Source organism: Schistocerca gregaria, chromosome 5, assembly GCF_023897955.1.
Source record: "Schistocerca gregaria isolate iqSchGreg1 chromosome 5, iqSchGreg1.2, whole genome shotgun sequence".
In the NCBI taxonomy this organism is placed as follows: Eukaryota; Metazoa; Arthropoda; class Insecta; order Orthoptera; family Acrididae; genus Schistocerca; species Schistocerca gregaria.
The window spans coordinates 238,485,010-238,508,915 of NC_064924.1; the positions used below are offsets into that span (position 1 = coordinate 238,485,010).

The 23,906-nt window shown below is 42.6% G+C and overlaps 1 protein-coding gene across 1 annotated transcript in view; it reads right to left on the reverse strand.

Moving 5' to 3' along the window:
• The window catches only part of LOC126272910 (GTP-binding protein REM 1-like), a 750,201-nt gene that overhangs the window by 177,026 nt on the left and 549,269 nt on the right, over positions 1–23,906 (reverse strand). The window contains exon 4 of the mRNA XM_049976175.1: positions 20,286–20,478. Within this exon, the coding sequence (XP_049832132.1) occupies positions 20,286–20,478 (193 nt within the window). The remainder of the gene's footprint in view (positions 1–20,285; positions 20,479–23,906) is intronic.

Below are 23,906 nucleotides of genomic sequence, written 5' to 3' on the forward strand. Positions count from 1 at the left end.
AATCAATTTTCATTATAGGTCTATTCCTTACGTCTCACTGTTCAAACGGACGTTACACCAAGGCACAGACACAAGTTTGAATATAGCGAACAGCGAAAAAATATAATTAAAAAAAAGACACAAGGGAGCTTTGAACACGGCTCGTCCGCTTTGCAGTCCATCACCGTCACCACTTAATCACGACGCCGTTGCTTCACTGGTCCGCTAATATTGCACTTGTTAAGCTTGGACCGTTCACTGTTTCTATTTTGCTTTCTTTTCTAAGTTCAGTACACCTTCTTCCCGTTTTAGTGCTTTATCTGTGTTCTGGTTCTGACAGGCTGCCCACTCGTACCTCATAGCACTAAACCTGAGGGGGGTGCGCAGAGGAGTTTCCCTTGTTAACGCCACGTCCTCATATGCACTGCTTCAGCCAAGACGAGCTGTAGACAATGTATCCTATGGTAATGTCTAGAAGAGCCCGACTTTTTAATTCGACAGGTGTGAGAAACGTTTTGATTGATTACACCAACTATGAAAATTGGGCAGCCTGTCAGAACCAGAACACAGATAAAGCACGAAAACGGGAAGAAGGTGTACTGAACTTAGAAAAGAAAGCAAAACAGAAACAGTGAAGGGTCCAAGCTTAACAAGTGCAATATTAGCGGGCCAGTGAAGCAACGGCGTCGTGATTGATTACACCAACTATGAAAATTTCAAGCATCTATTTAATTTATTTTAAATTTTGTCTTAAAGCTACTAATTTCTCATTTGGAAGTTTCACCAGTAAAAGCGATGATTGTGGCCAGAATTAATTTAAGAAAATGAGACTCACGAGTATCTTGGAACGCATTGTATCAGTCTCTGCTTGGGTTTCAGTGACAAATTCATTCACTCCAAATTCAAGATTAAAGTAACTTATAATTAAAGGCCATTGTTAAAATCAGTTTAGTTAACAAGTTTCTTAAAGTAACACTTGAATACGAAGTAATTTAAAATCTGTAAGTTCCATTCTGGTATAACAAAAAATTAATAACATTAATAAAATATTAAACTCCATAATTGTTCTAAGCCGAACTAACAAGTTGACTTTTCTAATACTTGTCACTTCACGACGTGGCGAGCGTTTATAGCAAGTATAAGGGGCAGACAAAAGAAGACCGGACAGATGGAAAAAAGTAAGTAAGCGAAGAAGTAAGTGTTTATTGTTTTAAAAGTAATCGCTGTAACTGTTTTCAGAATGAGATCTCCACTATGCAGCGGTGTGTGTGCTGATATGAAACTTCCTGGCAGATTAAAACTGTGTGCGAACTTGGGACCTTTGCCTTTCGCGGGCAAGTGGTCTATCATTGTTTTTTAATTCTAATTTTTGTTCGTTTTTTAGTTTGTTGCATCTGTTCGGGATGTACGTCGCAAGACACCCGATTCAGTTCGTCTTTGATCCATTAACTCAGTTTTTTTTTTTACAGAGGGCAGCTCACCCTCTGACCGAACACGCTGAGCTACCGTTCCGGCGTCATCTGAGATACCCAAGCACGACTCACGCCCCGTCCTCACAGCTTCACTTCTGCCAGTACCTAGTCTCCTACCTTCCAAACCTCAGTCCGGCACACAGTTTTAATCGGCCAGGAACTGTTAATACGTGTATCCCAGTGTAAGGTGAGATGGTCAGTGCCTTAATGGAAAAATGTTTGCAGTTGCCATGGGGCCATGACTGTACCCAGGGGTGTACCCCTTTCGTCCGAAGCAAATCAACGTCATCGAATGTCTATCTTAAGCAAAAATAGGGTAATCGCATGGAGACAGATCGGAACAATATGGAGGGTATGTAAGGGCTACCAAGTAGAAGTTCTGCAGCGTATTCTAAAAAGCTCGGCAACGCATAGTCGGGCATGTTGCTGGTAGGTTACTGCATTCTTATGTCGACTCCTTAGACATGTCTTCTTCCTTCTATCCTCAATGATCCCCAGCTCATACAAGTAATCAGTTTCCTTTATTAATAATCACTGTTTATTTTAGTGTTAAAATTCTTAGATAAGTCAATCAATGTGTTGCTTCCTCCTGCGTATAACTCTCGAAACGACTGTGAAGATAAAGTTAGAGAGATCGGAGCTTACACGGAGGATTACCGTTTTTGCCGAGCACCCTTCGCGACTGGAACAGGAAAGGGATAACGGTTTATAGATGTAGATAACGGATTATAGATGTAGATATAGACACGTGTTATAAATAACGTGCGCTAGCAATGGGGCATATGATTCTGACAACGAAATCAGTTTTACTGCAAGGGACAATCAAATGAAAACGAGACAGATTGGAAAAAGGTAAGTAAACTGTTTATTATTTCAAAAGTAACCGCCGTTATAACTGTTAACACGCGTTTCAAACATTGACGTAAGACGATCAATGCCATCATGGAGAAACGTTTGCAGTTGCCTATGGAGCAAATGTTAACACATTTATCCCACTGTAACTAGACGCTCAATGCGTTAACTATGTTTTATCCAGGCGAGCATCTCTTCTTCTGAAAACAAATCGACAATGTCTTTCTTCAGGGCTTCTCATGGTGAGAGATCAGGACTGTATGGAGGGTATAAGGTCTTCACAGCGAATGTTCTGGAGCGTACTCGGAACAAACTTGCCGACATGTGGGTGGGCATTTTGTTGCAGGTTGTGTTGAGTAACTGCAGACGTTTCGCTGCGAAGCACTTACACATCTTGTTCCGGTCTCTCCCCATGCGATTATCATATTTTTGGACTCCTGAAGAAACACACGTGTGGCCGTCGTTTTGCTTCTGACGAAAAGGTGCATGCCTGGATACAGCATAGTTAATGCATTGACCGTCTTGTCACTGTGGGATTAATGTGTTGACAGTTAGGCGATTACTTTTGAAATAATAAACAGTATACTTACTTTTTTTCCATTGTCTCCGCTTTTCATCTTACTGCCCTTTATACAATAATGGACAGTAGTAAACGTCACTTTTAAACAGTTGCTGTGGGCTTGACTTTCTCCATGTCGATAATAGATAGACAGACCACAAGAATCTCTGGAAACTTTCGTGTAAAGGGTTACCTTGCAGGCGTAATAAGAGACACTCAATAGGACAACTTAATTTCTTGGCACCATTACAATAATCAGTCATTCCTTTATATCATAAACTTGAGCGTCCTCATCACTTATCATCATGATATTTAATATCATCATCATCATCATCTGCATACGTTTCTGATTAGCGTGGTAAGAACTTGGCTGTAAATTTCATCTAGTTATTTTATTTTACCTTAGTGGAATTTTGAGCTCAGTTGTCATGCTTGTAGAAAATAATAATGAATTAGGGTTGGGTCCGCCTTTTTGCAAGTACACAGTTATTGTTTTGCTTTAAAACCTAAATGTTTCATTACAGTAGTGGCAACCTCAGTGGCCTTTTTTCTTTACCTTTCTGTAATGGATACATACCGATTATGTTTAGGTTAGGAAATATGTTACATGGGATTCTGTAGTTATTTAAATTACGTAAGCACTTTGCCTTTTATTTGACGTTGTGTGTGGCTTGGCTGTCAACCGAAATCTGTCGCAGGTCAAAATTAGTAAACCAGGTCATCTTGAACAATTCGTCTGCTAAAAACATTCAACAGCCTAGATCGCAAAAATGTTTCGGTCTTTAACGTAAAATGAACACGTTTCACAACAACAAGATTTTTAAGACCTGAAGATGACAGCAGAGTCTGCCAATACAGGTTTCGTAAATTAAGAAATTTTTATGCAGTCTAGGATGCTGAAACTTTTTAGAAAGTAAAACAGATCACTCCTTCGGTATTCTCGAATCGAGAAATTGAAACAAATCGCCTGACATTAATTTCTGTTTGCAGTTTACCCTATAAAATAAGAATGCCGGTAAAAATCGTGGCGTATGCCCCTTTTATGACCTTTGGCTTGTACTGAGATGTGGCTGTTTGTATTTGTGTGCTGAACGAGTTTTTGTTGTTTTGTGTTTTTGTTATTTGTGTAAATGGCAAAAATTTTGTGAAGCTATGGTATGAAGAACTATTTGGCGTTGCTTGTTATTCATGGATCATGTTTCGCGTTTTAACAGCGTTAACTTCTTTTTCTGCTGCTCATTTGTGAATTCTGAGTCTTGTTATGTTGCTGTGACTAGGACACACGTTTCACTGCGTAATTTACGTTTATGATGAGCTTTTTGGCAGTCGTTTGTTTTGCTGTTTTTGTTTGACGGTCCCAAACTTTGAATTTGTTCCGATGGTTTTGGTTTTTCTCAACGTGCGTATGTACGTGCGTGTGTGCATTCGCACGCCCCCGCGAGGTTTTATGTGTGTGTTTTATGTTATGTTGTCTGATAGTTCGTTTAGAGCGGTGAACAGTATTTTGCTGCATAGTACTGTTTGCTCGCTATGATGTTTGGCCTGTGATGGGTTTTTAGATATGATAATTTGCTTCTATTGTTAAAAGAAAATTATACAGAGGATTACTATGATTTAGGATTTGGAGGTCTGTTTCTAGCCATTGTGGGTGGTGATTGTTTTTAATGAGGCAGTCTTCAAATGTGGAACGCGGGCTGTCAGTTTTCAATGTTCTTAAAAATTTCGAGTATGTTATCCTGAAATTTCTGCGTGTCTGTCCGACCTGTATTGAATCACAGTCTTACAGGCTAGTTGGTATATACTTGCTTTGTTGAATTTAGCTGTGGTGGTATTGGGTATTTTTAAGCTTTTCTGCAGTGTGTTGCTTATTTTATATGTCAGATGCATGCCTTGTTTTCCGATAATATATACTATTCTGTGTGTTATTTTGTTGTTTGCGGTTTCTTCAGCTTGTGTGTTTTCTGTTGTGTGGTTGTTAATGGTGTGTTGTATTGCGAAATTGTTCGTGTGTTTGATGCCAGTTACATTTTTATTTTATGGTTAAATTTGTCAACAATATCTTGTATCTATTTGCTGTGGAAACCAGTATGATTATGTTTAGTTCTCGTTCGTAGCTTTGTCCTTTGGGATTCTGTTCAATCAGTGCAGAAGGAGTCTGAGGCTGAAATCCTTGTGAGCTGTCATGTGGTTTGACCAGTGGTGAATAAATGTGCTGATTGATGTATTTTTTCTGTATATTTAGAACGGACGGATGTTTGTGGTTTTTGTTGTCTGTTGTAACATCTAGGAAATTTCCTTTTTTTTTTTTATCTCTTTCAGGTTCAAGGTGACGTGTATTTCTGGGTGATTAGTGTGGTGTCACCGCCAGACACCACACTTGCTAGGTGGTAGCCTTTAAATCGGCCGCGGTCCGGTAGTATACGTCGGACCCGCGTGTCGCCACTATTAGTGATTGTAGACCGAGAGCCGCCACACGGCAGGTCTAGAGAGACTTCCTAGCACTCGCCCCAGTTATACAGCCGACTTTGCTAGTGATGGTTCACTGACTAAATACGCTCTCATTTGCCGAGACGATAGTTAGCATAGCCTTCAGCTACGTTATTTGCTACGACCTAGCAAGGCGCCAGTACTATTGATATTGTAAACCATGTATCGTCAAGAGCGACGTTCGTCATTAATGGATTAAAGTTAAGTATTCCACCAGCTACGTCCGTTTTTCTCAATTCTAATTCCCTTGTCACGTTCCAGACCTCACGCCAGCCTGCATCGGCCTCTTTTAGCAATAAGGTGTTGGCTCTCCTGCCCAATCACAACAATTAGTGCTGATATACCTGAGTAACTGCAGTACCCGGCCATGCGCTTGAACTACGAAGCAAATTATGGTGTCAACATTGCGGTGCTAATACATTAATTCTTATTCCTTTGGTTTTATTAATACTTCAAAGATTTTTTTTCAAGGTAATTAAGAAAGACGTTAGCCATCAGACCACGTATGGGGAGTCCTTTCTATGAGATGCAGAATTAATCTTTAATTTTGTCCTGTGTCTGTATTTGCAGGGTAATGTTTGTCTGCCTTAGATGTATTTCGATGATTTTGATTGTCTTTTCGGTTGATATGTGCTTGTAAAATAAATTAATGTGATGTAAAATGAGAGTAGTTTACGTGTGCTGGGTATATTCATATCTTCGATTTTGTCTATTAAGTCATTGGTGTTTTCTAAGCTTCTGTTGTTTGTATATGTGTAGTGTTTTTGTAGAATCGTGTGCATGTGTGCAGCTTAATGATGTAGCTTGTGACTTTTTTCCTTGTGTGTCTGTATTTCAAAAAAATAAAAGAAAGAAGCCCACCGACAGTACCACAACCGTGATAAAACATATTCTAGTATTAAAGAAAAACGATAATTTTTGTACTTGCAAAAAGGCGGACTCTTCCTTAATTCATTATTGTTTTACTTTAAATCATAAAACATGCACAGTGCACGGATATCACCCTTTGTGTAATTTTACATTTTACTATTGTAAAATTGTAAATAATTTTGGCTGGAATGCGGATGGTCATTTTGCGCTGTCAACCAGCCTGATCCAGAAGAATTTACAAAAAATTAAGAGACCAGTCAATTTTACTTTTTCCGTGAAACTCTGGAAGAATCACCGTTTATCGTTACGCCATCCGTGTGCTTAACGTTCCTGTGCCAACTGTTTGCCCTATCGCAGAAGTTAACTGTGGGTAGGTTTGTCGTTTACTTAAATCATAGAAGTCGAGATACTGAAGTTCTTGCTTAAAATATTGTAGACGTTTGTGTACCATTTAGATCGCTCTAGGAGGAGCTCTACGCCAGTAGGAAATGTAATTGAATAATAATTGCTGCATCTCTCTAGACTCTGGAGAAACCATAGAAAAATGATAAATGACAATATCAGTAACATTCTATAGAAAATCTCTCGAGAAATTGCAGTACCAGAAAAATAATTGAATATACTTTCAAAACGCTGTAGAAATAACACCACTGGTCAGAATGACGTCAAATTGCAACGGAATGTTAACAGAGAAGGGGGAAAACCCACGGCAGAGGAAAAAAATAGTACGAAAATGTGTGTCAGAAGACGTAAATGAAAAAACCCTGTCATGCGCACGACCCTGCCGCGCGATATTAGCCCAGCAGTCTAGGGCGCTGCAGTCATGGACTGTTCGGCTGATCTCGGCGGAGGTTCGAGTCCTCCCTCGGGCTTGGGTGTGTGTGTTGTCCTTAGGATAATTTAGGTTAAGTAGAGTGTAAGCTACGGACTGATGACCTTAGCAGTTAAGTCCCATAAGATTTCACACACATTTAAACATTTTTTTTTTTTGCGCACGTTCCATTGAAGTTGGTATAAACACGCCGGGTACACGGCTTTTCCTCGGTTCCCGCCTGCGACGTTCGCCATGACTGTCTAAATGCAGGATCCCGTTCTGCTTGTAAAGCTGTATTACAAGAATGATGACTGTGCACACGTCGCTCTGCAGAAGTTCCGGACACTGAAGGGGTTGAAAGAAGGCGTTGGACCGACGACTACCGTGGGTCTGGAGAAAATGATTCGGAAATTCGAAAAGGCGGGCTCTTTTTGTGTGCAACCTGGTAGAGGGGGGAGACGAATTGACACGACGTCAGTGGAAGCCGTGGCCACAGCAACGCAGGAGGAGACGAGTGGTGGTGTGCAAACGTGTGGGGCACGGAGAACTGCCCGAACATTGGAAGTAGCCATGAGCACGGTGCGTGAAATCCTAAGAAAAATCCTTCTTTGTATCCATTCAAAATTAACCATGTGCACGAGTTGCTTCCTGTTGACCTGCCAGCAAGACAGACCTTTGCTTTAGAATTCCTTGCTCGCATGGAAGTAGACAATGATTGGCGGTGGAAGATTTTGTGGACAGACGAAGCCCACTTCCATCTGACAGGATATGTCAATACACAGAATTGTCGAATATGGTCAATGCAAAATCCACACGCAAATCAACCAGTACCACGTCATCCTGAAAATTTACCATACGGCCACGCTTTTTCGAAGAGACAGGTGCTTCCGGTCCTGTAACTTTTACACTTCCTGGAAAGCGCTATGAATGTCTTCTGCACAACCACGTCATTCCAGCTCTCCAACAGCGTGGACGTGTGGATGGGATCATTTTTATGTAGGATGGCGCACCTCCGCACGTTGGAAATCTAATTAAGCAGCTGCTGAAGCGTCATTTCGGAAATGCTAGAGTTATCAGCCGCCATTTCCTTACAGCCTGGCCGTCCCGATCACTTGAATTCAGTCCGTGTGAATTCTGCCTGTGGGGCTATCTGAAAGATGTTGTGTTCAGTGTTCCGATCGGAAAATTAGCTGCATTGTGGGCACTCATTGCGTAACACATTTTTAACGTGACCTCGGCAACACTTAGATCAGATGTGGAACATGCTGTTTGTCGATTTCAGCTTGTTGCAGAAAACGGTGGACAACATACTGAACATGTTTTGCGTCACTTACACGGAAATTAATAATCCGATTTGATTTTGACTCATGCTTTTTATGCGGGTTTTGGCCTCGCGACAATTAAAAACCAATTCTTCCCATCCGATGCGCTATGAACAAGCCGTAATGGATGGGCTTACGTAACTAACAGTATCACAACTGTACTCCCATGTACAGTTTGTTTAACGTGAAACGTACACTTTGGGCGTTGTTGTATGATACATTTGTCATTTGTAGTCGACCGCTATTAAATTATAATGCTTACAGCGCATTCTATTGTTACATTTTGTAACTATATATTTTTCTTCCTCCATACCTTTTCCCCTTTCTCCGATAATGTTCCGTTGTAATTTGATGTCATTCTGGACAGTGGTGTTATTTCTACAGCGGTTTGAAAGTTTAATCATAATCACCCTGTGTTTGCAATCCCTTGCTTGTAGGAACTGACAACGATGCCTTTGTGTAACGAAATGGTCGATCTTGTTTCAATGCATACATGAACTCTTTGTGTAATGCACTGTCATTCCTATTACCAGATCGCCAAACGGCCTCGTAAGTTCCCAGGAATGATACAAGAAGAAACATGTAGATTTTTCTGTCACATAGCTGAAGCAATTGTTAGACACTGTATGCACAAGTTCGGATTCGACAAGAAAGGGAAACGAAATACGTCGTGTCTTTTTCAACGGAACCACCCTATCATTCACCATATTCGATTTAGGTAAACCAAGGAAAACATATTGGAACCCCACTTTTCCTGAATGCACATTACTTGCCTTAACTATTGAGCCATATAATTCAGTCCAAGAAAACAAGGGGAAAAAAATAAGAAAATAAAAACAAATTAAGGGAAACGCAAAGGTTGAAGAGCAGAAGAAAATTTAGGGTACTCGGTAATATGAGAGCTATAGAAGTTTCTGAACTAGACAGAAGCGTTTATACTTTACAAGAAAATAGCGGAAGGAATCATAAGAATATCATGATGGAGACAGTGGAGAAAAGTGGAGGGAAGAAGGAAACCGAACAGTCAGTCATATTGCTTACGCATGTCATACCTTTATTTTGGATGTCAAACACCACTATTTAGATTAACAAGGAGAATACTAGAATCTGAATATTTCCTTGAAGTTTAGTGTTTTTCACCCGGTGAAACAGAAACGTAATTAAGGTATTGTGAATCATATATGTTCCAGGATATTGTCACAGATGTAGGTAAAAACAAATCGAGATATTTAGCAAAGGAAAAGAGAAAACGACCTTCTGATGATGTATAAATATAAAAGTTGATGCACACAGTGGTTGGAGGAAGGGGAGGAAGAGAGGGTGTAGTAAAATAGAAAAATTAGCTACCTAAGTAGGCAATAATTGAGATCTGGAGTATCTAATTAGTTACATGTCGTCGGATCACTATAACAATTTATCGGAATGTAGTAGAATGAGTAAATTTGCAGGTTATTACAGTGTCCAACTCTTAAATCCGGATGCATAATGACCATTTACATGAATTCTCATCGGAAAAATATTATTTGTTTTAATAACAGAAGTAAGCACTATAGGAAGAACAAGTAAAATAAAATCCTTTTAAGCAATAGAAAGAGTTACCAAGCAAGAATCCTGATAGCTTAGTTTCAAATTTAATTTTGTTACCTGACAGGCACTTTGTATCAATAGGTAAGTAATTAGAGGTTGTGACTGTTGCATTACACTAAGGTGACAAAAGTCATGGGAGACCTCGTAATATTATGTCGGACCTTTTGCCGGGCGGAGTGCAGCAGCTCGAAGTGGTATGTCCCCTGCAGAAATATTGAGCCATGACGCCTTTATAACCGTCCATAATTGAGAACATGTTGCAGGTGCAGAATTTTATGCACCAACTGACCTCTCCATGACGTCCCATTAATGTTCACATCGGACGATCTGAACTGTTCTGAATGTTCTTCAAACCAATCGCGAACAATTGTGGCTCGATCACATGGCGCATCGTCATGAGAATATCAAATTCATGAACGGCCGCAAATGGTCTCCAAGTAGCCAAACATAACCATTTCCAGTCGATGATTGGTTGAGGTGGACTAAAGGACTCATTCCACATAAATACAGTCCATTCAATTATGAAGCCGCCACCAGCTTGTGCATTGCATTATTAACAACTTGGATCCGTAGCTACGTGGTCTCTGCGCCTCACTCCAACCTACCATCAGTTCTTAGCAACTGAAATCGGAACTCGTCTGACAGGGACACGGTTTTACAGTCGTCTAAGGTCCCACAGGTAGGTCCACAAGCACAGAAGAGACGGTGTAGGCGATGTTGTGCTGATAGCAAAGGCATTCGCGTAGGTCGCCTGCTGCCATAGCCCATTAATCCCAAATTTCGCCGCTCTCTCCTAACGGATACGTACATCGTACGTCCCACATTGATTTCAGCGGTTACTTCAGTCATTGTTGCTTGTCTGTTAGCTCTGACAATTCTACGAGAACGCCGCTGCTCTCGGTCGTTAAGTGAAGGCCGTGGACCACTGGTTTGTTCTTGGTGAGAGGTAACGCCTTAAATGTGGCATTCTCGGCACACTCTTGACACTGCGGATCTGGGAATAGTGGATTCCTTAACGATTTCCGAAATGGAACATCTCATGCATCTAGCGCCAACTACCATTCCGCGTTCAAAGTCTCTTAATTCCCGTCGTACGGGACGTCGGAAACCTTTCCAAGTGAATTGCCTGAGTATAAGTGACATCTCTCCCAAAGCACTGCCCTTATGTGCCCCGTAAATGTGTTATTACTACCATCCATGTCCATATCTCTATCCCATGACTTTTGTCACATCAATTTATTCATCCCATGATGCGCTAAACTGCATAAAAGACGAATAATAAGGGTGTTTTACCTTCAAGTAATGTTTGTTATTATGACGGTATGAATCACAAGAAAAATTTTCACGATTGATGTTGTTGTTGTGGTCTTCAGTCCTGAGACTGGTTTGATGCAGCTCTCCATGCTACTCTATACTGTGCAAGCTTCTTCATCTCCCAGTACCTACTGCAGCCTACATTCTTCTGAATCTGCTTAGTGTGTTCATCTCTTGGTCTCCCTCTACGATTTTTACCCTCTACGCTGCCCTCCAATACTAAATTGGTGATCCCTCGATGTCTCAGAACATGTCCTACCAACCGATCCCTTCTTCAAGTTGTACCACCACCTTCTCTTCTCCCCAATTCTATTCAATACCTCCTGATTAGTTATGTGATCTACCCATGATGTGTCGTGACTGTGTGATGATTGATGTGTGATGATTGATGGTGTAATTAAAATACTTCATTCCTGGAATTGCTATGTACAAGATGACTGTGGGCAAGCACCATATACTATTTCTGCAGCACGCTTATTTGTAGTTATAAGTTCCTTTTTTAAAAACGAATGAGCAGTGTCATAGCTTCATTCCCAGAAAGGGGAACGGGAAAAAAGAGCACGTAATGAGGTTTTATCGCCCCTTCGAAGGCGCGAGTACTGCAGGCGGCACAGAACCTTGTGCTTCAAAGGACTGGGTATGAAGTGTGCCATCTCGTTTTCACAGGAATGAGTCCGTGGCACCCTATATCCAGACGGCCGGATGGGATTTGAATTCCTGATACTTTTCGTTGAATTTTAATTACTGCAAGAGATGATGCTGCGTAATATTCATGGTGCTTCAGACCTTCTGTAACAGCACTCTTCTCGAAAACGGTGCGTCCGCTCTTTCTCGGGAGTAATGTGTTTTACGCAACCTATTAAGGGAGAATAGGATAGCGGAATTCACATTCACCGTCGGAAAATGGCGAATACGACGTCAGCTTCAGAATTTCAGACATGAACGTGGGAAAACCTACTAGCAGCGTTACAACGAGCTCTTAAAAGTCAATGTTTTTTGTCCTAACTTATTTTAATTTCTCTCCTTTTCGACGATAACACGAAAAAATTCTTCTCAGCAAACCCCCATGCCAGGACACCCTAGTCAACCGAAGCGAGTGGGAGCTGTTGACGGAAAATACCGTAAATTGTATCTTCTCGCTGCTAGTGCCATTCCTCATGTAAAAGGAGGGGCGTTTTGGGGAACACTGTTAAAAGTTTCTGTGGTGGCCTTCATTTTGTGTACAGCAAGGATATTGAAGAGGTATTTTATATTCCCGCAGGAACTCACCATCATTACCTGCAAGCAGAGTGATTTTATGCAGAGAACTATCAAGATTGTCTGCAGCCGCCTCGACATGTTATTCAGCGATTAGAGGTACGGTTTCACTATAGCAATAGTATCCAAGTGCAACCGACCATTTACTGTGACAAATAAGTTGGAGGACGTGTTAGAACGACAATAAATCTTGACCCACATATTTCCGGACAAAAGTGTTTCGGGGTGAGCAGAATTACCGTCTGTAGAATTCTACGTGAAAGCTGATTACGACCGTATCACATCCATGTTCAGCAGGCATTAACCGAAGACAATTTCCAGACAGTACTCATCTTCCCCCTCGTGAAACTAAATCAAAATCTGAAAATCTGGTTTGGTGAAGCCACTTTTAAATATGAAGGAAAGGTAAATATCCAGAATGCTCACTCGTGATCACAAGAACTGTCAGAGGTTGCACCAGCAAGAGAGCCAGCAAACTGGAACATAAATACTTACTGCTACGGTCGCAGGTTCGAATCCTGCCTCGGGCATGGATGTGTGTGATGTCCTTAGGTTGGTTAGGTTTAAGTAGTTCTAAGTTCTAGGGGACTAATGACCTCAGCAGTTGAGTCCCATAGTGCTCAGAGCCATTTGAACCATTTTTGAACATAAATACTTTTTCTCGAATTTATTTTTTGATGAACAATTAAATCGCGACAACCACTCGGTATTTGACCAACGTATATTGTTAGGTGTACTAGAATACAGGGTGTTACAAAAAGGTACGGCCAAACTTTCAGGAAACATTCCTCAGACACAAATAAAGAAAAGATGTTATGTGGACATGTGTCCGAAACGCTTAATTTCCATGTTAGAGCTCATTTTAGTTTCGTCCACCTACGCTCAATGGAGCATGTTATCATGATTTCATACGGGATATTCTACCTGTGCTGCTAGAACATGTGCCTTTACAAGTACGACACAACATGTGGTTCATGCACGATGGAGCTTCTGCACATTTCAGTCGAAGTGTTCGTACGATTCTTAACAACATATTCGGTGACCGATGGATTGGTAGAGGCGGACCAATTCCATGGCCTCCACGCTCTCCTGACCTCAACCCATTTGACTTTCATTTATGGGGCCATTTGAAAGCTCTTGTCTACGCAACACCGGTATCAAAATTAGAGAGTCTTCGTGCTCGTATTGTGGACGGCTTTGATATAATACGCCATTCTCCAGGACTGCATCAGCGCATCAGGGATTCCATGCGACGGAGGGTGGATGTATGTATCCTCGCTAACGGAGGACATTTTCTAACAAAGTGTTTGAAGTCACGCTGGTACGTTCTGTTGCTGTGTGTTTCCATTCCATGATTAATGTTATTTGAAAAGAAGTAATAAAATGAGCTCTAACATGTAAAGTAAGCGTTTCCGGACACATGTCCACACAACATATTTTCTTTCTTTTTTTGTGAGGAATGGTTCCTGAAAGTTTGGCCGTGCCTTTTTGTAACACCCTGTATAAGTCACTAGCAACGCATTTGTTAATCTAGCAGCAATGTAGGTCCAGGTCTCCAGCACATTTTCTCTTGATGACCAAGAGCATAAATCTCAAATTTTCTCTATCGATGGCGAGTTAGAACGGGGTCAACGACTTGGAATCATGGTTTCTTCTTCTTCTTCTTCTTCTTCTTCTTCTTCTTCTTCTTTTTTCCTTCTGACTGCTTTGATGCGGCCCGCCACGGATTCCTCTCCTGCGTCAACCTCTTCATCTTGCAACCTACGTCCTCAGTTATTTGCTGGATGTATTCCAATCTCTGTCTTCCTCTACAGATTTTGCCCTCTAAGGCTCCGTCTAATATGATAGATGTTTCAACAGATGGCCCATCATCCTGTTTCTTCTCTTTGTCAGTGCTTTCCACGTATTCCTTTTCTCTCCGATCCTGGGCAGAACCTCCTTATTCGTTACCTTTCAACATTCGCCTGTAGCACCACATCTCAAATGCTTCGAGTCTCTTATGTTCCGGTTTTCCCACAGCCCACGTTTCACTACCATACAGTTCTGTGCTCCAAACGTACATTCTCAGAAATTTCTTTCTCAAATCAAGGCCTATATTTGATACTAGTAGAATTCTCTTGGCCAGGAATGCCCTTTTTGCCATTGCTATTCTGCTTTCGATGTTCTCCTTGCTCCGTCTGTCACTGGTTATTTTGTTGCCTAGATAGTAGAATTCCTTAACTTCCTCTACTTCGTGACCATCAATCCTGATAATTACGTTTCTCACTGTTCTCATTTCTGTTCTCCCTCATCTCGTGGTCGTGCGGTACCGTTCTCGATTCCCACGCCCGGGTTCCCGGGTTCGATTCCCGGCGGGGTCAGGCATTTTCTCTGCCTCGTGATGGCTGGGTGTTGTGTTATGTCCTTAGGTTAGTTAGGTTGACGTAGTTCTAAGTTCTAGGGGACTGATGACTATAGATGTTAAGTCCCATTGTGCTCAGAGCCATTTGAACCATTTTGCTACTTTTTATTACTTTCGTCTTTCTTCGATTTACTCTCAATCCATATTCTGTACTCATTAGACTTTTCATTCCATTCAGTAGATCATGTAATTCTTCTTCTCTTTCTCTCAGGATAGCTATGTCTTCAGCGAATCGTATCTTTGATATCCTTTCACCTCGAATTTTAATCAGATTCCTGAACCTTTCTTTTAGTTCCGCGATGTTATTGTACTTGGCCTCCGACGATCGTTATCGGGAACAGGGGGTGATTCTCATAGTAAACAAGTAGGGTGATTCTCATAGTATAGTGGTGATTGAGGAAAACGCATCGTACTGTGAATGATTTCAGGACAGTTGTGCATAGAGCTGCACTCTGTCGAAACTACGGTTCAGTAGCTTTGGTACTCTACATAAATGACGTTGTAAATGGTAGGATTCTCCGTAGTATTGGTAGAGCTGATAGGGGAAGAAACTTAAATGAATGATGAGAGATGAACTGGGAGCCGATGACTTCCCTTTGTTTTTTGTTTGTTTGGTTGTTTGTATTGCATACAATTAGAACTGAATATCATTCATTGCTTCTCCATTGTCTATTTTGTATCCTCACAGAATATAAATTGCATTTTATAAGTAGTAAAATTTAGCTGATAGCGGAACTTCTGCGCTTTGATGTAACCGAAGCAATTACTTTTAATGCAAGTATAGTTTACATGCACAAATACAACAGATCGTAATTCATCATGATCAAAGGCAAGAGTTTCCTGTTACAACCAGTTTATTTTTAGTTCGACGATGTACTGAAACAATGTTTGATATATTTTGTTTTCCCGTTTTTTTATCTCACCTTTTTGTTTGGGAAATTTCATTTTCTAGCTCTGTATGAAAGACCTGTATTGTTTTCTTTATTTTTCTACAACATACCTCTGTTTCAAGTTACAAATTAACAATTTTCGAATAAAACCAGAATTAAACGTTGAAAATTTTAGTCTACTAAGAATACTGTTTATTTGTATGTAACAGATAGGAGAATGAAGAAGAAAAAGTTCTGTAGGTTACATGGAACTTCATATACCGCCACTCAGTATCTAGACAATTCTCTGTTTCCTGTTTTTAGAGGAATCTATAAAGACCGTGATCGCACATGAAAGGAAAGCAAATCGTTATGAGGTAACGCCCGATCTGTATGCAACACTTACAGCGTATAGGTAATGTGGGTTCGAACCTAACAGATCCAATCTACGAGGAAAACTGCCATAGTCTACGTTTACTTGTTGTAGTCTACAGTAACGTAAGGTAGTTTTTGAACTCTAGTTGTGCATAGACTATCAAGTGGTTCAGCGTTTCCTCATGAAATATCACGATAAAAATTCGCGATAAATTGACCAAAGCACCCTCACGCCCAGGAGTAATAATATTGTGGTCGACAAATGCAAAAGACGCGTAACTTCCTGGAACCGGGAGACCGCTACGGTCGCACGTTTGAATCCTGCCTCGGGCATGGATGTGTGTGAGGTCCTTAGGTTAGTTAGATTTAAGTAGTTCTAAGTTCTAGGGGACTGATGACCTCAGAAGTTAAGTTCCATAGTGCTCAGAGCCACTTGCACCATATTTGACGCGTAACTTCACCATGCTGCATATCAACAACACAGTAAACATTTAATGAAAAAAAAGTCTAGATCACGTAAGCTTTTGCTGCGTAGTTGAGGTCAATCTAAAAGCGTCTGCCAGATCGGGTTCTCCAACATTTCAGTGACGCTCACCCTTGGCTAAATCAAAGTGTAACCGGTGGCGCTAATCTTCTTAGTATACATCAAGTATCCTCTACTAGATCTATATTGTACGTGCCACATACACTGGAACAGAGTTCTAAGAGTGTCACACGAGTATTTTGCAACCAATATCTTGTGTAAACTACACTCCTGGAAATGGAAAAAAGAACACATTGACACCGGTGTGTCAGACCACCATACTTGCTCCGGACACTGCGAGAGGGCTGTACAAGCAATGATCACACGCACGGCACAGCGGACACACCAGGAACCGCGGTGTTGGCCGTCGAATGGCGCTAGCTGCGCAGCATTTGTGCACCGCCGCCGTCAGTGTCAGCCAGTTTGCCGTGGCATACGGAGCTCCATCGCAGTCTTTAACACTGGTAGCATGCCGCGACAGCGTGGACGTGAACCGTATGTGCAGTTGACGGACTTTGAGCGAGGGCGTATAGTGGGCATGCGGGAGGCCGGGTGGACGTACCGCCGAATTGCTCAACACGTGGGGCGTGAGGTCTCCACAGTACATCGATGTTGTCGCCAGTGGTCGGCGGAAGGTGCACGTGCCCGTCGACCTGGGACCGGACCGCAGCGACGCACGGATGCACGCCAAGACCGTAGGATCCTACGCAGTGCCGTAGGGGACCGCACCGCCACTTCCCAGCAAATTAGGGACACTGTTGCTCCTGGGGTATCGGCGAGGACCATTCGCAACTGTCTCCATGAAGCTGGGCTATGGTCCCGCACACCGTTAGGCCGTCTTCCGCTCACGCCGCCTCCAGTGGTGTCGCGACAGGCGTGAATGGAGGGACGAATGGAGACGTGTCGTCTTCAGCGATGAGAGTCGCTTCTGCCTTGGTGCCAATGATGGTCGTATGCGTGTTTGGCGCCGTGCAGGTGAGCGCCACAATCAGGACTGCACACGACCGAGGCACACAGGGCCAACACCCGGCATCATGGTGTGGGGAGCGATCTGCTACACTGGCCGTACATCTCTGGTGATCGTCGAGGGGACACTGAATAGTGCACGGTACATCCAAACCGTCATCGAACCCATCGTTCTACCATTCCTAGACCGGCAAGGGAACTTGCTGTTCCAACAGGACAATGCAAGTCCGCATGTATCCCGTGCCACCCAACGTGCTCTAGAAGGTGTAAGTTAACTACCCTGGCCAGCAAGATCTCCGGATCTGTCCCCCATTGAGCATGTTTGGGACTGGATGAAGCGTCGTCTCACGCGGTCTGCACGTCCAGCACGAACGCTGGTCCAACTGAGGCACCAGGTGGAAATGGCATGGCAAGCCGTTCCAGAGGACTACATCCAGCATCTCTACGATCGTCTCCATGGGAGAATAGCAGCCTGCATTGCTGCGAAAGGTGGATATACACTGTACTAGTGCCGACATTGTGCATGCTCTGTTGCTTGTGTCTATGTGCCTGTGGTTCTGTCAGTGTGATCATGTGATGTATCTGACCCCAGGAATGTGTCAATAAAGTTTCCCCTTCCTGGGACAATGAATTCACGGTGTTCTTATTTCAATTTCCAGGAGTGTATATATACTCAATCGTAATATGTCATACCGGGGAAACCGTTGCTTTACGTTCTATGTTTATTAGGATCGCTAGTGGTACCCGACCAAGCATTACTGCCATAGGTCACAAAGTCGCCCTAACTTCGGTCTGATGGTATCTGGCCACGGAGCTGCTACCCGATTACACCCCAGATGCGTTCCGCAGTGTTGAGGTTAGACGAATTTGTTGACCATGACATCAACGGTGAATTCACTACCATGTTCTTCAATGCAGTGTATCACGATTATGGCCTTGCTATCCTGTTGGAAGATGTAATCACTGGGAGGGAAGACATGAAGGGAGGAAGGTAGTCCATAGTAATGTTTACATAGTGTACAGCTTGTGCTTGCATCAGCACTGTTGTTAGATCTACCAAAGAACGCCGTCTATGTTGCTTTACAAAGCGAGCAACCGTTCGACTTCCATGTTGTGTGACAGGTTGCGCACTTGCAACACCCTATCGCCTTTCGTCCTCCATCAACCACTTTCGTAGATGTTCATCATAGTAGTGTAGCAGCATCACCATTTAAGATAGGAAAGTTAGATTCGGTGCAATATTTCTGAGCGCACAAGTTACAGCCAGGTGCAGGCCTGTTGACATTAAGTTATGCTGACCAGCGGTTGCGGAGCAGAATGGAGGCCGCAGGGTCATCGAACCGTTGAAAAGAGTAAAAGCAGAAGTTTGCATGGCGCAAGATACAGGCAGAAGGGTTACGAGTATGTGACTCGGAGCGGCGCATTAGCAAAACAGAGGCCCACAGCCATGCATAAATAGGTGCCGGTTTTCTAACGAGGGGGATTCAAGTGTGGAAGCTCTCCTGGACGGTGGGGCATGTCACACCACTGGCTACACACAGTAGCAGGTTAGCAGATAGGGCGCTGCATTCCAGTCCTTGGTGGGTTGCTAATTCGGCCCTCTGAGGCCAACATAGTGTCTGTAGCCAGCCAGCGGCGGGCCACTCGACAGCTCGCTACCCCGGACAGTCTCGTTGGCTTCTAACACACGCCGGAAGCATCTCAAGAAGAGGGCAGCAGGTTTGGCTGTCAGATCGCAAGTACTTGTTGTGGCCCACGATCTTACCCACGATGGGAAGAAGCACGCAGCGGGCCGCCCTACCGCTCCCGACGAGTGGCACTGAGGCAACAGGGACAAAGGCCACTGAGTTGTCTGCCAGTGCATCCTGAAGTCATCAAAACTCGGCAGCTGTACACAGTCGGCATGCCGCAGTACGTTCCACGGGTCGCTCAGTTAGCCCTTCCACACTAAGTTGTTTTGCACACAGTGAAGTGGCGCCCTCGGCATCATGGGTCCCAGAGATGCAGACAGAGGGGAATGCAGCGCTGTAGCTGGGAATAACAAAACACTTGAAGATCACAGCCGAGTTTTCATAGGGACATCCTGAGAGTTTCTATCCACGTCCTACATTCCTCCACTGCACTCCGACATCTACATTTGGCAGTGGCAGGTACAGTAGCATGAGAGTTTCGTCGTTTCTGAGTTGCTCATTATCTGGTAATGGGCCATAGCAATCTGTCCTTTTTCAGAGTCGCTTATATCAGTGTATTTCCACATCTGCAGCCATCACTCTCGATAGAAAGACTCATCATGTCCCATGCCTGCATTGCCTTCAGGTGAAATTCAAACTCGTAATGAGCAGTGAACAAAATGTTTTGGTCCAACAGTGTAACATGTAGTGAATCGGGTTACAGGAACCATGTAAGCATACAGGCGCAATAAATTCATGATCCCACACAGCCTACAAAAATAAAGAACCAAGTGTACCAACAAATCAGAATAGATAACTTACCTTGTCCCTGGACGATCAGATCTCCCTGATAGGCAGTCCTCGAGAGGCATTGAGGTCGATGACTGTTTCACAATTCCAGAACGTGCAAAGTATCCAACCTGCTTTCCGAGATCTGAGGGTAAGCTAGTGGGAGGCAAGTGACTCACCAGCCATGGGCACCTCCCGCCGCCTCTCCAGGTCTGCCTTGTTTCCCACCAGGATGACGCCACGCGACGCAACGTAGTCGTTCTTCCACAGGAACAGCAGGATGTCCTCGGCTGCCTTGAGCGTCTTGCGGTCCACTACCGAGTATACCACCACGAACACGTCCGGGTTGTACGTCGTGCAGTAGCTCTCCACCTGCAAAGTGAGACGTACTACGTTAATAGCTATAAAAGTGTCATTCAGGCGGCTCACAGACAACGCCATATGCTTCGCCGAAGCATTAGGAGTTTCATCACAAAGAGTTCATATTTTTTCAGCAACGGTTCTAATTCGGTTCAGCACTACCTCCTAGACAAAACTGAACCCGTCGTTCTTAACAGAACAAGACAGACATGTAACACCGACACTTATGATTTTCACTTGTTTATAAATGATTTTTACCTACATGTTGTGCATAATTCGTTAATATTTAAATTAATTTGTAATCTCGTATTGAATATGGACTTTTCTATATCTGTATTGTAACTGTAAAATATTGTTTAGTTTACTGGCTAACGTATATGGTAAATAAAATTGTGATGATAGAATAGGAAAACCAGGAGGGAAGCCGCTCTCTGTTAGCATGGCGAAAGCGCGCCAACCGAAAATGTGGAAAGCACGAAAGGAGCACACCAACTGAAAGGAAAGTACGAACTGGAAGTTAGCCATCTGACCATACACTTGCCGCTGTGTACGCGAGGCTAAAATATCTCGAGTTTCGCGGAATTACAGCCTCGGATGAGGTGTTGGTTCTGCATTAAAAGACGTGAAACGATAATTTTCTGGTGCTAGGCGACTAATAGTTGGAAGAAGTCATCTGTGAGTCGTGAGCGAGTCCCTAATGGGCCCTCTAATATGTTAACCTGTTATATCTTTTATCAACATGTCTAAGATCATTAGCTGAATGCATTGAGCAATTTCACAAACAGTTGTACTGTACAGGGTGATTCAAAAAGAAAGGACAGATCTCAGTTTTTTTCATTACAGACAAACTATGAAAGACAGAAACGTATTACGAGTGTCATTGTTTAGAGAAAGGTTCAAAGTTTTAAGTTCGCATAGACACTATACCATGCACTGAACATGAACACCATGTGTTGCTCGAGAAACATCGAAGCGGTAGTCCATTACATTCGACAAACGAATCAACAGGTACCGGTTTACTGAATCGACAGCTTCAACAATTACATTTCTCAACTCTTGAAGAGTATAAAAATTTTGTTTCAAGCGTCTGTCAACAGCATCGAAATACTTGGAGAAATGCTTGATACACACTGTGCTGTCTTATAATATACGCCAGTCACACAGTTTCTCACCGAGATATGTGATAGAACACTTCACGAAGTTTTTCAGAGAAACTCGAGACACTTCCTACCTGTATGAAAACGAGTTCTAGATTTCTCGATAACTTGGTGGATCTACTGTCTCTAAAACGCGCTCCTCTCTGACGGTCGAGACAAATTTTGGCCAATGAGCATTATAGTTCCTCTCATATTACTAGATGCGTCACCTACTTGATCAATTAGAAGTCTTTAAGGAGTCTTCGTATCCTACCGAAATGAATTCTCTCGAAATAGCAGAAAAAGTTTAGCTAAAGATATCTTTAAATGCCTGAAGGACTAAAGTAAATTTATTGCTCCCTCGATATAAATACAAGATATTATTATATAATGCTCTGCATAAAACTTTTGTTGGCCATTGATGAAATGTATGATGAGATAAAAGAAATTATTCAGATAGTGAAGGAAGACGAAAATTTAATAGTCACGGGTGACTGGAATTCGATAGTAGGAAAAGAGAGAGAAGGAAACGTGGTAGGTGAATATTGATTTGGGGAAAGAAATGAAAGAGGAAGCCACCTGGTAGAATTTTGCACAGAGCATAACTTAATCATAGCTAACTCTTGGTTCAAGAATCATGAAAGAAGGTTGTATACATGGAAGAAGCGTGGAGATACTAGAAGGTATCAGATAGATTATATATTGGTAAGACAGAGATTTAGGAACCAGGTTTTAAATTGTAAGACATTTCCAGGGGCAGATGTGGACTCTGACCACAATCTATTGGTTACGAACTATAGATTAAAACTGAATAAACTGCAGAAAGGCGGGAATTAAGAAGATGGGACCTGGATAAACTGACTAAACCAGAGGATGTGCAGAGTTTCATGGAGAGAATAAGGGAAAAATCGACAGGAATGGGGGAAAGAAATACAGTAGAAGAAGAATGGGTAGCTTTGAGGGATTAAGTCGTGAAGGCAGCAGGGGATCAAGTAGGTGAAAAGACGAGGGCTAGTAGAAATCCTTGGGTAACAGAAGAAATATCTAATTTAATTGATTAAAGGAGAAAATATAAAAATGCAGTAAATAAAGCAGGCAAATGGGAATACAAACGTTTCAAAAATGAGATTGACAGAAAGTGCAAAATGGCTAAGCAGGGATGGCTAGAAGACAGCCGCGCGGGATTTGCCGAGCGGTCTAAGGCCGCTGCAATCATGCACTGTCCGGCAGGTCCCAGCGGAGGTTGGAGTCCTCCCTCGGGCATGGGTGTGTGTATTTGTTCTTACGATAATTTGGGTTAAGTAGTGTGTAAGCTTAGGGACTGATGACCTTAGCAGTTAAGTCCCACAACATTTCACACACATTTGAAATTCTTTTTTTGCTAGAGGACAAATGTAGTGATGTAGAGGCTTATCTCGCTAGAGATAAGTTAGATACTGCCTACAGGAAAATTAAAGAGTCCTTTGGAGAATAGAGAACCACTTGTACGAATATCAAGAGCTCAGATGGAAATCCAGTTCTAAGCAAAGAAGGGAAAGCCGAAATGTGGAAGGAGTATATAGAGGTTGTATACAAGGGCGATGTACTTGAGGACAATATTATGGAAATGGAGGAGGCTGTAGATGAAGATGAAATGGGAGATATGATACTGCGTGAAGAGTTTGACAAAGCACTCAAAGACCTGAGTCGAAACAAGGCCTCGGGAGTAGACAACATTCCATTAGAACTACTGACAGCTTTGGGAGAGCCAGTCCTGCCAAAACCCTACCATCTGGTGAGCAAGATGTATGAGACAGGCGAAATACCCTCAGACTTCTAGAAGAATGTAACAACTCCAATCCCAAAGAAAGCACGTGTTGAGAGATTTGAAAATTACCGAACTATCAGTTTAATACGTTCAAATGTGTGTCAAATCTTATGGGACGTAACTGCTAAGGTCATCAGTCCTTAAGCTTACACACTACTTGCCCTAAATTATCGTAAGGACAAACACACAAACCCATGCCCGAGGGAGGACTCGAACCTCCGCCGGGACCAGCAGCACAGTCCATGACTGTAGCGCACCAGACCGCTTGGCTAATCCCGCGAGGCAGTTTAATAAGTCACTGCTGCAAAATACTAAGGCGAATTCTTTACAGACGAATGGCAAAACTGGTAGAAGCCGACCTCGGGGTAGGTCAGTTTGGATTCCGTAGAAATATTGAAACACGTGAGGCAATAGTGATCTAACGAATTATCTTTGAAGATAGATTAAGGAAAGGCAAACCTACATTTCTAGGGTTTGTAGACTTAGAGAAAACTTTT